This window comes from Pseudorca crassidens, chromosome 4 (assembly GCF_039906515.1).
Source record: "Pseudorca crassidens isolate mPseCra1 chromosome 4, mPseCra1.hap1, whole genome shotgun sequence".
Classification (NCBI taxonomy): Eukaryota; Metazoa; Chordata; class Mammalia; order Artiodactyla; family Delphinidae; genus Pseudorca; species Pseudorca crassidens.
In genome coordinates, this window is record NC_090299.1 from 33,654,986 (window position 1) to 33,670,968 (window position 15,983).

Here is a 15,983-nt window from a genome sequence, read left to right on the forward strand (position 1 = left end):
TGTCATAATATTTATGAAAACAAGGTGATCCAATTAAAGGGATATAATGAGTAATATATTCCATGAGCTCCATTAGATATGCACTTCTAACCAGTAAAATGACTAGACACGAATGCTTACTGTCAACTTTGAGTTGTTAGCAGATGTAATTGAGTCCTCATATTAATAAGTGAAAATATTATTTTGCCTTCATAGCAGACATTATAGACAAAGCAAAGCATGTGGCACTTAAAAGCTGTTTTAATTTTTAATATAAATATTAATAAAAATATGACTTTTATTTAGTAAATTATAGGTTTAACCCGTTCGGAATCTATACTATAACTGAAGAGTATAGAAAATCTAATTGCACATAAAAACAAACATTTAAGCTTTGTAAAGTGTCAAAATATTTTAAAGTAAAACATTAACAAATTCATTAGTGACTATTTTTCATATATTTAATAAAAGACAAAAAATAGATATCATTTTTATACAAATATCTTCGCAACAGAGTTCTTAACTATCCAACATAATCTTCTTCCATTTTGGAACCATACTAAAGTATTTCCTCAATTGACAGAACAGAATTGATTAGTAAGATACAGGCAATATCAGGAAGCATCATAGAAGAGAAGAATATGAAAAAGGAAGACAAATGATTTCAAAGAGCATTTGAAAAATCAAAACATATTTGGATTAGTATAAAACTAAAGAATACATGAACAGTTAAAGAAATAGAACATTGAGCTAAAAAAAATTCTTCACCTAAAAATACCTAAAATGGCATTTAAAATTCAACAATCATCCTTTACATGTCTAACTGGACTTCTGAGAGTAAGGAAAATCCATAGGGCCTTAAAAAGGGGGAAAGGAACTAAAAAGTAGTGTAATAATCTTGAACTGACACTATAGCTCCCTGGAGGGTATTTGCTGACAACAGAGATCTAGGCTTTAACAGCAAGACAAAGAAGATAGGCTAGTCCTTGATCCCTAGCATGATGGAGAGTTGAAACTAATATCACTACATGAAAGCAGAAAACTTGAAAAGCTATATTCATTATGAAAAAATGCATTAAAAAAAAAAGAGTTCTACCCAACAGCAAAGGAAGGTGAAAAAAGTTAACTTTTCTGTTTAAACCTCAGTTCCAGACAGAAAAGGCTGAAGGAATCTCAACCTGAAAAAATAATATGTTAAGATCTAGTGCCTTAAGTTAAATACTTTAAGATGTCTGGCATAGACAAATATAAATCCTTTCCATGGGAATTCATTCCTATCCCAGGCCCCACAAGATTCCAAGATTTAAATAACCAAAAAAATCAATTTATAATCTAAAATTACAGAACTAATAGGGATATGAGACACTGGCAGTGAAGTCAACAGAAACAACAAACAGCAGAATTAGACCTCTATGAACATCAGCTATTAGAAATAATAAATACAGAATATAAAATCACTATGTTAAAATACACAATATAAAATCACTATGGTTAAACAATTATAAAAAGAGGAAACTGAAACATGAACAAGGAAAAGTTTATTATCAAAACAAACCAAATATAGTTTTTAGCAATAAAAATATTATTTAACTAAAAATCTAATTATCAAAATATTTTTTCAAACAATATTTTAAACAATTGGAAATGATTATGAACTGGTTATCAGATGATGAAGGAATTTTTGCTGATTCTTATAAAGCGTGATAATGATGTGATTATTTAAGATGTCAATATTTTTTAGATGTGTGTACTATAGTATGACGTGTTATCTGGGATAGGCTTCAAAATACTTCAGCAAAGACAAAAAAAGGAACAGATGAAGCAGTGTAGGAAAATATGAGAAATATTAAATCAGAGCAATGTGTATCTGTAAAATTTTGTAATAAAAATAAAATGAAAACTCAGTGGATAGTATGATCAGTATATTAGATATAGACAAAGAGAGAACTAGAAGATGGATCTGAAGAGGGTATCCAGATTATGAGTAATATTTAAAGATTAAAAAAAAGGGGCTTCCCGGGTGGCGCAGTGGTTAGGAATCTGTCTGCCAATGCAGGGGACACGGGTTTGAGCCCTGGTCCGGGAAGATCCCACATGCGGTGGAACAACTAAGCCCGTGCACCACAACTACTGAGCCTGCGCTCTAGAGCCTGTGAGTCACACCTACTGAAGCCTGTGCGCCTAGAGCCCGTGCTCCACAATAAGGGAAGCCACCGCAATGAGAAGCCTGTGCATCACAACGAAGAGGAGCCCCCGGTCACCGCAACTAGAGAAAGCCGGCATGCAGCAACAAAGACCCAACGCAGCCAAAAATAAAATAAATAAATTTATTTAAAAAAAAAAAGATTAAAAAAAAACAACCTTACCTTCCTTTGGGCTCACTGCTGCAGGAAGAGCATCCCAATCAAGGGTCCAAGTAGGGCAAGGGTGGGGAGAAAACATCACTTCAATGCCTTTTTCCTAGAAAAGGAGATAGGCCCTTTCCAAATTAATAAATTAATAAAATCCTGTTATGTTCTAGAAGACCAAATTTCTATTTCCTATACTGGCAAGGAGGGACACAGATTTTAATAATCATCAAGTATTCCTCAAAATATTTAGTTACATAAGAAACATATGTTGAGTTTCTTAACAGCATGGTTACTTTCCTATTAAATTATTATTAAATTTCCTATTTAAATTATTACCTGAAGTGACACAGAAGTAATAAGCTACTTAGAAATATTGCATGTCAAAAAGAAAAGTCACCTGAGAATAAAAGTTTTGTCAAAAACAATCCACATAATCAAAACTGACTCTGCATATGTCCATCAAGTTCTGTCTTGGATTATACAAAAATTGCCACAGCCTAGGAGCTATATTAACAGAATCAAAAAGTCCCTACTTTAACACTCATCCCAAAATATCATCCATACTAGTCTTTTACAAGTATCTACAAAGTCTCTAGAAAAGGATCCCTTTGTTTTAACCAAATGGTTCCCAACATTTTTTTCCCCACCATTTTAAAAAATGATCATCCCTCTTCCATATATAAAACAATTCTCAGGTTCCTTCCTCATGTTAAAAGTTATACGTTTATTTATTTGATCTACAGACAGTGGCATGGCATACACATGGATTCCCAGAACCTTTTCAATCACATTCTGTGTCCACAGCCTACAGGATAGATATCTATGGTTCTAAATTTTTTTTTTATCTGCAGGAATATCCTATTCAAAAGAAAAATCCCTGAGAATCTATCATTAACCCCTTTGTATCGGTTAGTTCGTGAGATTACTTTCCATTATGAAAACTAGCTGAATTTCAGTGCCAAAGGAAATAGTACAAAGTTCTTTTGTTGGGGTAGAGCTATAGCTACAAGTATAGAGGTCTAGAGTACTTACCTCCCCCAGAAAGATAAACACATCTCTCTGACATCATCTACCTCTCTCCTATCTCCCTTAGTCTAGCCATATTGAACTTCCTGCTATTCCTCATTTCATCACACTTATTCCTAACTTAGAGTCTTCCATAAAATACAACTATATTGAGATATAATTTTTATGCCATAAAAATCTGTCCCTTTACAGCATACAATGGTTTTTAAAATATTCACAGTTGTGTATCACCACTATCTATCTAATTTGATCATCAAAAAAGATGTCCCATACCCATTAGCAGACACTCTCCATTCTCTCCCCAAAGCTCCCTGCTCTAGGCAGCTACTAATCCACTTTCTGTCTCTGTAGATTTGCTCAGGGTCTTCTTACTAGCTGGATCCTCTTACAACACTTCATCCAAATCTTCAAATGTTCATTCAGGTCATTTGCTCAATGTCTTCACCTAGTCAGATAAGCCTTCCTGACCACCTTATCTAAAAAATGATCCTGATCTCAATCATCTGCACCCCCCCATCCCACATTATTTTTTTTATAGAATTTATCAATACCTAATGTGCTATACATTTATTTGTGTTTTTTCTTTATTTACCTCCCCCACCAGAACGTAAGCTCCATGAAGGCAGTCCAATTTGTTCTTCATACATCCAACATTCAGAACAATGTCTGGTGTTTAGTAGACACATATACATTTTTTGACTGGATAAATAAATTTAAAACCTCTATAGAATAAGGGAGATTTTGGAGGCAAGATTGTGCGTAAGAAAACAGAAGGAAAAACAGGCGAGATGTGAGCGTTCCTAAGAAAAACTTTCCTACTTTACACATCTGCTTAGGGCCAATTTCATGTGTCCTCATTGCAATTGGCAAAAAAGAAAAAGAAAAAAAGAAAAAACACAAAAAAACAACAACAAAAAAACCGTGACTATACAGAAATGAAACGTTACAGTATAAAAAAAATTTAATACATTCATAGAATATGTTAATTTGATATAATATTGTCTTTCAAATATGTGACAATAGAGAAACTCGTAAGTAGCAAAAACAATGCCCTATTAAAAAGGAAAATGTTACTATGGTGAACTTTTTTAATAAGGTTGGAAAAGTGAAAAAGAAAAAAAAAAGAAAATGTATTGTATCCAATATACACTATCAAGTTAGAATTACATGAAAATTGAAATGATAACATTTTAGATGTGAACATTCCGTTCTTATAAAATTGCAGATGTGATGTCCTAGTCAACTTTTATATAATCATAAAATTTAAAATCAGAAATGACTTGTACAGAGTCTCCTCTGTACGAGTACAGAGGAGTACACTCTCCTAATTTATAAAAAGAGAAATTGAGACCCTATGGTTAAGTGACTTACTGAAGGTAATAATGTTAGCTTGACTACAAAGCTGGGACTAGAACCCAAGTCACCTGGTCTCTAGTATAGCCTTCCCATGGACTGTTCCCAAGCCAATGACTGAGAGTCTCGGGCTCAGAGACTGAGTGGCAGACCATTTTTGAGAAATATGGAACTCTCTGACAGATGACTCAGGCTCAAGGATTCCCCACTAGCTTGACAAAACTTTCTTAGAACTGCACTGAAGTCTGACTCTTCTGACCCAACCTTCCTTCCTTTCCCATATTCAAGCACAGGGATCAAAACTGCACCACGTTCTGAAGGCTCCCGCAGCTTCCTCTGGCTCCCTCCCCACTTTCCCTCACAGATGTTTCCCTCAGTGTACCTCTTGCCCATCTAACCCCATCTTGGAATTTGCTTCTGGAGGACCTGAACTAACACATCCCCTGTAAATTAAAAATTCAGGATTCCTTTATATTTTTTATATTATTACAAAAGCGCTTATTTTTATAATTTTTTATTGTCCATATGTATTTTATTTATTTTTTAAATTGGGGTATAGTTGTTTTACAATGTTGTGTTAGTTTCTACTGTACAATTGTTTATTAACTTTTTTCTGAATTTAAATTCTAGTCACCTGTCTCTTTTTTATAAATATTTTAAAATGTATCAAATGCAAATCTCTTTCCTGATGTCATTTTATTGCTGGAAAAGCACAGGTAGAAAAGTTTGAATTACCAATCTCTTTTTCAAGACTGCATACGTATGAATTAAAATAAAGTACAGATTTTTGGTTTGTTGAAATTTTTAAAATTAGTACTTTAATACAAGAGTACTCTCCTGACAATTTTTTTTAAAACACTCAGGAGGTAAACGAGAGATCGCTGAGCAATATAACCATCTGATCAAGACACATCAAACTTTGGACCTGCTTTGATATCTTCTATAATCAACTGTACCATCTGTTTCATTGTTTCACCACTAGGCTAACAAAGCTTAGCTGAAGAGATAAGGGGTTGGTGTCACTACTAAAATCTGCTTTTCTAAATCAGCAGACTTTCTGTTAACTATAGAACTCATATACTTCCTAACCCAAGTTAAAAAATATAATGATTTTCTTTCCAATACAACTCAGATGACTAGCTCAAATTACTTCATGAATTTTCTATTCGAACAAATCTTCAAACAGTCTAAGTTAAAAGCAAAACATTTTCGCAGATTGTTTTGAATGATAGAGAAAAGAAAGCCTATTGGTGAAAACTTTTACACTTAGTACTATTAGAAACAAATTATGCTGCAGAGAGAAAAATAAATCATGTACTCTTATTAAATAAAAAGTCATAAAATCAAAGAATAAAGTAAAAACAGAATTCAAAGAATTCAAAAATCTTAAATTTAGACAAAACCTTGGAAAATATATTGAGATAATCATCTTCATATTTCTTTAATTCAAATCATCACCTCAAAATTAAGAAACTGAGAAACCAGTTCCTTGCAACAGAAAAACGTCAGGTTAAAACAATAAACTTGACCAGGTGTGATATGACTTTGGTGTCTCGAATATAAAAACAAAAAATTCTGAGAAAAATACTCTTAAAAATATATATTCTGACTTGTTTGGCTCCGAAAACACATAATTTTAAAAATCTTCAATTTACTGTATTTCACTTAAATCCAAAGACTAGCACAAATATTAATTGGTCAAGAGAGATATAAATAAAATTTATAAAATGTTAAAACAAAAATGTTATACAAGTTGGGGTAAAATGCTCAGCAACTTTATTACATGGAATCTTTCAAACAAAATTTTAATAAAAACAATTTAATTACCATTAACTTAGTCATGGTGGGTCTTGGTCCTCCTATAAATGAAGGATCATTTTGCTCCTCTACACATGGGACCTCATCTAAGCTTGGTTGCTGTTCATTCGAGGTGGTCTGTAATTCTGGTAAATTGAGAAATTGGATCCCACACTGAGAAGCTGTTGTTTTTACTCTTGGCACTTCCTGAATTCTCTGGTACCAGGCAGCCAGCAGTGGAAATTCTACCAGCTTTTCAGAAAGTTTCTTGCAGATAATTACCTAGGCAATTACAAAGAACAAAACACATTATTATATAATTTTTGTTTGTTATAAGAGCTGATTGAGGTAACTTTACATACCATAAAACTCACACATTTAAAGAATGAGTTTTAGTAAATTTATAGTTGCACAACCATAATCCATTACGCTCAACGTCACACCAAAAAGTTCCCTTGTGACCATTTGCCATCAGTCTCTGCTCCACAGTCAGTTGTAGGCAATCAATGATCTGCTTTTCATGTGTATAACTCTGCCTTTTCTAAAATTTCATATATTTAAATGGAATCACAAAATGTGTCTTTTTTCACTTAGCAATATGATTTTGAGATTCATCCATGTAGTTGCATTTATCAGTAGTTTGTTTCTGTTTATTATGATGCAGCATTTAAAGTAAGCCTTTTATTTATTCAAATTAGAAGCATTTGAAACCATTACCCCTGATGTAAATTAATATGTTTATTTTCTCTTGGTCAGATGCTTTCTCTCCAGCACCACCACCAAACTTCAATTTCTTTAAAAATTAGAATGTTCTTGCTTCTTTGTGAGACACTGAATGTTGTTTCCATAGAAACAGTTATAATGTTACAAACAGATTATGACTTATGAACAGATAAAATGAAAAGGTCAAGTCACAGAAAATCTCGACAAATGTATCTAGCAATAATCAGTGCCAAAACAGGAGCCAGAAAGGACGAAAATTAATGAAAAATTTCACACATATATATAGTCTATTTTAACTGGACTTTAAGGTTAAATAAGAATTGATTATAAGAATAGGGTTTATGTGTAATTCTCTTTGTATACTACAAGCGCTTAAAACACTGCCTTGCAAAAAATACTGAGTGAATGAACAAATGATCAAGAAACCATTTATTGACCTCAAAGAATAATCCCCTAAATTAGTGTTTTTCAAACTGCTGCTTACAACCCATTAGGAGATTTAAAAATCAATTAAAAAAATTTTTTTTGTTTTAAATGAAATTAAATAGAAAATATCAGAGTACATAGCATGTAGTAAGGTGGGTTATTTTCTGTTTATATATCTATATTCATATATATAATATGAAGATGTATATTTGTATTTGTATGCTCAGTCACCTTGTAAAATGCATTATTTACTGTGAAAAGTAAAAAAGTTTGAAAAATACTGTCTAAATGGTACTCTGGGAGCCAAAAAGTTTCTAATTCTCAACAAAATACTTAATTGCCTGGAAACAGATTATGTGCTATGGGAATTGAGCTTTAAGCCATGATAAATTAATCAAATAAGAAATTTCTCATTTCCTCACCTTTCCTTTACTCCCCTTGGTAGTGATTTATTCTTCCTTGTTAGACGCATATGACATCTTGCCCTCCTTTTGAAAATAAGTTGTGATTAAACAATAATTCATGTTTAAAAAATTTGAGGAGTTTTACTCTGCATGACAGGTCATCCCATTTAATCAATATGCCAGGCTGCTCTGCTAATACCCAGACAGCTCAGGAGGTACGCACCACATTCATTAATTACACCTGAGAAGACATATTTAAGGATGAGGCTAATGTTAAATGTGTGAAATGAAAATTAAATTTGTTCCTAAGAAATGATTTTTAAAAGATGTTACCTGGCTGATAAGATCAAAACATTATAAATACCAGAGTTACTTAAGGACAAGAAAATAATTTATTCTCAAAATATTGGTAAAAAATTGCTATCAAGACCACAAACTGAAATCCTAGTGGCTTTGTATTTAATTATAGCAAGAGGCAGAAAAACTTGTATGAATAAAAAGAGAAGCAAGATATTACACCTATCCAAAAGATCTCCTCCTCTGCATTACTTTCCAGTCACTTATTATACAAAATATTTTGTAATTCTTTTATGTCATATCCTCAGTCATGTCTACCCTTTCAAAAACACATCATAATCAACAAATGTTTAGGTGAGCAGTGTAAGCAGTATAAAAAATAGTAAACAACCTGTCTAAATGGAAATATAATCCTAGTTCAGGGTCTTTTCTTATCGTCTAGAACTGGTGAGTTAAAACTGAAAATTCTTAAGGACCTAAGGAATAGGACAGGGGATGGAAAATATAAATTAACTACGGAATCCATAATTTTTGCAATATGCCAGCCAGTAGTGAGATTCCCATTTTATTCTCAATTTTATGCCAATGGGAACAGTGAAAGAGGTAATTAACATAGGTATTTTTGCTCAAAAATCAATTTCTACAATGATTTTACTTTAGTAATAAATGCGTCATATTTTTAAAAAACTAAATTCAAAGCATTAGAAGTTAAAATGTATTAAGTCATAAATGTTCAAGTTACAAAAATATTTCATAAAATGTCAACTTCTCTGTCTTCCAGGAGTAGAATAATCTTTTAAATAGTTCTATCAAAGTGTACCTGTTTAGTAGCAGTAACTTAAAAATAACTATAAAATGTTCTGGCATCAGAGAGAAGCAAGATTTTGCCTTAGTATGGTTATTCATTGTTATATCTCCCATCTGCTTCCTATTCTGTGTACTAGAAGGTTCTAACAAATAAAGGGAGGGGGGAATCATAAGATGCATTTTAATTTATTCTTTTTTAATCCATTCCTGAAACTTTCCAGAGGAGAGGATTTTATCAGGCACCTTCCAGGAAGAAGTGTTGGGCTATCAGTGGTTAACTTTGCACACTAACATCCTATGAAGAGGAAGAGAAGCTTGGAGCAGAGGTTTAGATGTAACACCTCAGCCTCTCTCCCTGCTGTTGTTTTGCATATTTGGCTTTATTCTGTTTAGCAAAACTGGGTATTTTCCCTAACTCTTCTAATTTTGACCTCTGGTATACCAAACCTTGAATTAGCAAAATTGACTGCTCTTTCATATTCTTGATCTTATTCCTGTGGCTAAATACCTTGGCCCTAGATTCAACTCCATGTTTCTGATCCAAACCTAGTAACTTGAACTTCATTCCTGATCATGAACTTGATCTTAATTCTGATCATTTGGACCACTACTCCATCACCTCAATGTGTGTTAATACAAGTATAAAGGCTCAGCTTCATAGCCACCGTCTGAACTAAAATGGCTGCTTCATAACCCAAGATGACTTACAGGAGGAAAATAAATACAACAGAAATAACATCAAAGCTTTGGCAAAGAAAGATTAACTACTGAAAGAAAATGTGATGATCTAGGAAAAACACAAACAAACAAAGGAAAATATTTAGAGAATTCGTTTACATAATGTCAAAACAGAAGAATTTAATCATAGAATAAATGTAATAACAAAGTTTTCCGCTATTTTAAACTGAGATGAAAACAGAGTTCCTTAGTTGTATCAATATTAGGTAGATTTACTCAGCAGTGGTCAGGCTGATGTCCCACCTGATTAAAGGGGGAAAAAGTCCTCTCAATTAGGAACACCTCCACCTCAATTGATCCTCATCAGGTAAACAGTATTTAAATTAAGCTAAAATTAAATGCAATTTAGCTGAGGATAGATGGCTGGATAATGATCTAAAAATAACCTTTATGCAGGTGAATCCAATTTTTATGTTTTGTTGCCTTTGAAAGCAAATAATCAAGTCTTCTCTATCACCTTGTTCGATTTTCTTTGTAGCACTTACCATTATTTAAATATGTATTATTTATTTGTCTACGTGTTCATTTCTATCTTCCCTATTCTTCTATTTCTATTAGAATATTAACTCCATAAGGGCTGGGACCATTTCTGTCTTGTTCATCACTGTATTCCTAGTGCATACAACAGGGCATGACATATACAGTAGGCTTTCAATAAATTTCTCAAATGAATGAATTAATGGTAGTGCCGCTTTGATTCGATTTTTATGAAATTAGGAACAAATAGTTATCCAAGGAGACCAAGAAGCCATGAATACCAACAGTATTTCCTAATATGCACCAAATGACTGCTCTAATGATTGAAGTCGGTAATAACAGCAGAGGTGGGCGACTGGGGGGAGTCAGGGACAAGAGAATTTAGAAATCGTTTGACTACGAAAAAGAAAAAAATCTGTTTTTCTCCCAACCCAGCACCATGGACAATATGAATACACATGACGTTTACAATACTAATCAACATCTAAACGATTCCTAGATCTCTTGTTCTCACATCCTTTGATTCTGAAGTTATTTTGATTTCTAATCTTGTTTCGTTTACATTTTAAAGAAAAATGTTCTTTAAGAAAATGCCAATTGATTAATGCCACCTAACTTACTAGTGAAGACTGGTCCCCAAATATATAGATTTTCATTAGAAATCTCTTCTCATCTGTCAGTAGAGATGCCTGAAGTGTTGGTGATATATAATCAAAATGAAATCTAATATCTGATTCCTTAGTAAGGGAAACGGTGAAATGCTTCAAAGTGAGAAAAATGCAGTTCTGGAAAACCAACTGGAAAGCTGCAGAGAGCTCTAGCTTCCCATGTTCACTCTGATACTACTTTTACCTTGTCCTTTTTCCCTCCACAGACAGAAAAAAATACATACATACACACACTTATATATGTATGTATATAAATATGTATATATATGTACACACACATATATGTACACAGACATATACATATATGTGTACCCGAAAAAGGAAACTTTCCTTAAATAATCTCCCACAGCACTGAATAGTACTGCCCGCTATGTAACATAACAGAGATGAGGGTAAAATATTTCTGATTTAAAAATATCTAACATAATGAAATTAGCATTTGAAGAGACTACATAATTATAAAACATAGCTGACAAGAGTCTTTAGTATTTTAATACTGGAACCTCTAGTATTAGAAGGTGATCACCACAGCATTTTAAAATTAATAATCATAAAAAATGCTAATGTTTTTAGCAACTCAAAACTAAAAGTCATAATAATTACTAACATGTATTGAAGGCACTATTATCATCTCTATTTTACATATAAGAAAACGGAGACAGATATTAATAACTTGCCCAGAAGCATAATGGTATTAAGAAATGAAATAGGGACTCAAACCTGGGCAGTTTATAGACTGAAACATACAGCAATGTATCCACTCCTGATAAACCTTACCAAAAAATGATGGATACAGGGCAAGAGCACAATATCTGCCAAAGTGAAGTACAGGCCTTCTACAAACACATGGTCCAGAGGCGGAAGGTCAGAAGCTTTCGCTTTTCTGACGTGAGCAGGCTCCCTGTTGGCAGGAGCTGGTTCCTCATGTACTGTGAGCTTTGAAAATGCCACTCTCAGTTCCAGGCTCGCCGATGAAGAGTCCACCTCTTCAGATGTTTCCTGTCTATGGACCTTGCTCTTCGTTTCTTCCTTAGAAAGGGGAGGCCTAACCCCAGCAGCCTTCTGCTGCTTCAGCTTCTGCCGCCGGAGTTTGTCATCATTATGTACCCTAACGGGCTCACTAAGCTTCTTCTCAAGCTCTAGTATTTCAGCAGGGATAGCTGGGGGCTGGTCAGAAGATTCTTTGAGAAAATTCTCAGTAGCTAAAGGGATGGTAAGTTCGCATAGCCTGGTCCACTGACTAACCTGCAAAACAAAACAAGAAATGAAAGGATTCTTTACTTTCAACATAGCTTGAAGAAAAATAACTTTCTATTGGTTTAGAGAATTTAAGTCTTGAGCTAAACCATCTCTGGGCTAGGCTTTTACGCTCTATCAAGAGACATTACAGTGCTTCAGAAGTGATAACATTAAACAATGGAGGTTCAGCATTCCTGTATCTGGAATATATGCTATTCTCCTGTGTCCACTTACCGAATAAATCCTCACTTCCCAAAGCCTTTAAAGTACACTCCCCCTAAAAAAGCTCGGTTTCCGAAACACTGCTACTTTGAGCTCCTGTTCATATGTAAAATCCCCTTTAAAAATCCTCAACGTAATTAAAAGGTAAAGAAAAAAAAAAAAAGAGAAATCTTTCCCTAAAAAATGTCTCTAAACCTCATAAATTAAATCTTAAATTCTTATCTTCCAATACTGCGCTGAAATATCGGTATATGTGAAGGGCTATTTTAACTCTTTCATTGGTTACTGCAGTTTCTTTTAAGTAAATTAAATTTTATTTTCCAACAGAAAGTTCAAATAAATATTCAAGTGAATGTGTTTTCACTTATGGCTTTAAGTAACAGAAAAGAGACATTATACTTACTTCAGCACAGGCTTTCAAGCAAGTCTTCTTAAAACCCAGAAGTTCCAAAATTTCCTTCTTTGAGGGGTCTGCTTCATATGATTTCTGGATTATGTGTCTCAGAACAACAGCAAGTCCTGCTCTACAGAAATTGTCTGGTCTTTCTACTACTGCAGGTAAACAGCAACTCTGGACTATTGGTGGAAGCTCTTGCCTTGAAATAATCTGTATTTCAACATCCTCAGACAGTACACTTTTAAGTAGTGAAATGCCTGTGCTTTCTCCAGTGAGGACTAAGCAAACTTTAAAGATTTTGCAGTCACAGTATGATAACAAAAATAAAGTTATAGATGTATGAAGAGGAAAGATGCACCCTTCTTTTTGGTGAGAAAAGTCCAAGTATAGATATTCTTCTGTAAGACTTTTCTTAATGCCTTTCATTTTCTTCTTTCATTGGGTTACCTGAAGCATAAATTGAAGCGGTTATAGGTCTTAGAATATAGCAATTGCGAAGCTAAAATAAAAGATGAACATTTTAAAAACATTTTCTAGAAATCAGCAGGGATTTGTGATAGATATGATTCTACAAGAATTGGTTCTTGGAATGAATAAATGGCTTCCAAAACAAAGATTCCTACCCTGCCCAATTAACTAGTCTTAAGGGTGATTTTATATCCAGCTCCTTTAAAAAGAGCATACCTCAGGTGCTTGGCAATAGAACTCTCCCAGTCAAGTATTGATACTTTGGGGTCTCACCACAGGTGAGAACAAAAGATGAATAGAATGGGACATAAGAAATAACCAAGAATACCTAGAGTTGTCTGGGGATAATAGCTCTGAGAAGCTTGATGAATACTGCTTGTTTTATGCCCCTAAAATATAATAATTGAGGGGGGGATATATTCATTCTCTCACAAGAAATGGATTCTCCCAAAGTGGATTTTGATATGTGATGAGCTATTGTATGCTGAATCACAATAGAAAAAAATATTTGAAATTCTCCATAACTTAGATGTTGATAACTGAGATATCTCAAAGTTAACATGTCCAAAATCAAGTTTCTTATTCTCTCCCTATGCCCAAAACCTGTTCCTCATGAATCTTCCCCATTTCAGTTAATGGAACACCATCCTTCAGCTCTTCAGGCCAAAAACCTGGACAATCATTTTAAATTACTCTTTTCTTTCACACCCCCATAACTAATCCATTAAAAATTTATTTTGGCACTACATTCAATATATACCTAAAATCTGATTATTTCATTCCATCTTCATTGCTTCCACTGTGATCCAAGCCACCATCACCTTTCTTCTTAATTATAGCAATTGCTTCCTAACCCTGCTTTCCATCCTCTAGTCTATTCTCAACATAGTAGCAAAAATGATACTGTTAAAAATGAAATAAAATCATGTCACTTCTCTGCTCAAGCGCTCTAATGTCTTCCCATCCTACTCAGAGAAAAGGCAAAGCTCCTGCAATGGTCTACAAAGATCTCCTTGATCTAATTCTCTTTGTCTCTTTGTCCATCTCATCAGCTCTCATCTTCGCTCACCGCTTCAGCAAAAGTGGCTTGTTGTTCCTCTAAATCACTAGGTACATTCCCACCTCAGTGCCTTGGCACTTGATATTTCTAGTGCCTAGAACACATCCATACCTCCTTTAAGTACCTACTCAAATATCAACTTTTTGAGATGTTCCCTGGCTACTGTATTTAACTTGCAAACCCCAACTCCCACTTTTCCTGAAAAAACATTTCCATCCCCTTCTACGCTTTTCTCCACAGCATTTATTACTATTGTAACATACTACGTTATCTACTTTGGTCTTAGCCCAATAGAATGTTCCATGAGAGTACAAATTTTATTTTATTCACTGCTATGCTAAAACAGGACCTGCTATATGTATATGTGTGTGTGTGTGTGTGTGTGTGTGTATATATATATACACACACACACATATATATGTATATATGTGTATATGTATATATATGTGTGTGTGTATGTGTATATATATATATATATATATATAGTCAAGAAATATTGAGTGAATGCATGGACGAATAGACATGTTGGTTATTTTAAAGATGCAAACGTACACAACCTTGTGGTCAAATTATTGATGGGTGTTTTCAAGTCACAATCCTTAAGACTTTTGTCAATTATGACTTTTTGTTTGATTTCTACATTTCCTGGGTCTAAAATTCCCCATGTTCTAATACATAAATCAAAATTCCAAAACTGACACTAGATGGCACTCTTTAAAAGCATTCACCATGTAACAGGAAAATGGTATACTGGAGAAAAAATTATTTTAAATTATTTAAAAATTATATTAAAAGCCTTTAAAAAGTACACATGCAACTCTTTCTTTTAAGTGTATTTGAAATATTAGTGCACCTGAATTTTAGGGTGCTAAAATTTACTAAATTTCCTTTATATTCTAAATTCCTTAGATTTTTTTTTTAATTCAAAAGCAAAATAGTTAAGTACTCTTTAATCATCTTCGTCCTCAACTTTTTTATTAAAGGGCTAATAATCCATTATAACAAAGGGATATTGTTAGTAAAGTACTGTCGTGGAAAACTTCTTGATAATGCAAGTGATCACCAGTGTTTTATACTTCTTTTGTTAAAACATAACAGATCTGCACCATGGTTTGTTACTTATTTAAAAGATTATCTAAGGGTAACTTATTTCATGTAATTTAAAAGCAACAACACTTTAACCCATGGAAACCATTTTCTCCCTGAGCTAACTTAATTACCTTTTGGATTATTTTTTCCTCCACCTAGAGCTGATTTTAAAACAAAATATTAAAGGGCATTTGTTAAAGCTCACAGGCAAAAGAAACCAACATTTTGTAGAAAATCGATAGTCTCTTTGGAGAGTTTATCCCTATATATCTATTGTTGATTAATTTACCAATCCTCTTAACTCCCTTTATTGACAGTGAGATGCTATAAAGATCCCTAAATGTTTCCCCAATAAGCAGATTCGAAACAAAACATAATCGATTTCCTCATTTGCCCAGCAGTCTAGGAAATAGTAATTAGAGACTAGTCCTGCTAACACTTAAAAAAAAACAGACACACAAA

General features: G+C 33.5%; 1 protein-coding gene across 3 annotated transcripts in view; it reads right to left on the reverse strand.

Moving 5' to 3' along the window:
- The window catches only part of GSTCD (glutathione S-transferase C-terminal domain containing), a 132,095-nt gene that overhangs the window by 110,259 nt on the left and 5,853 nt on the right, over positions 1–15,983 (reverse strand). For all 3 annotated transcript variants that reach the window (XM_067735416.1, XM_067735418.1, XM_067735417.1), the window contains exons 2-5: positions 12,911–13,351; positions 11,824–12,291; positions 6,537–6,788; positions 2,346–2,439 (exon numbers count right to left, since the gene is read on the reverse strand). In XM_067735416.1, coding sequence (XP_067591517.1) covers positions 2,346–2,439; positions 6,537–6,788; positions 11,824–12,291; positions 12,911–13,330 — 1,234 coding nt within the window. In that variant the 5' untranslated portion in view covers positions 13,331–13,351. The remainder of the gene's footprint in view (positions 1–2,345; positions 2,440–6,536; positions 6,789–11,823; positions 12,292–12,910; positions 13,352–15,983) is intronic.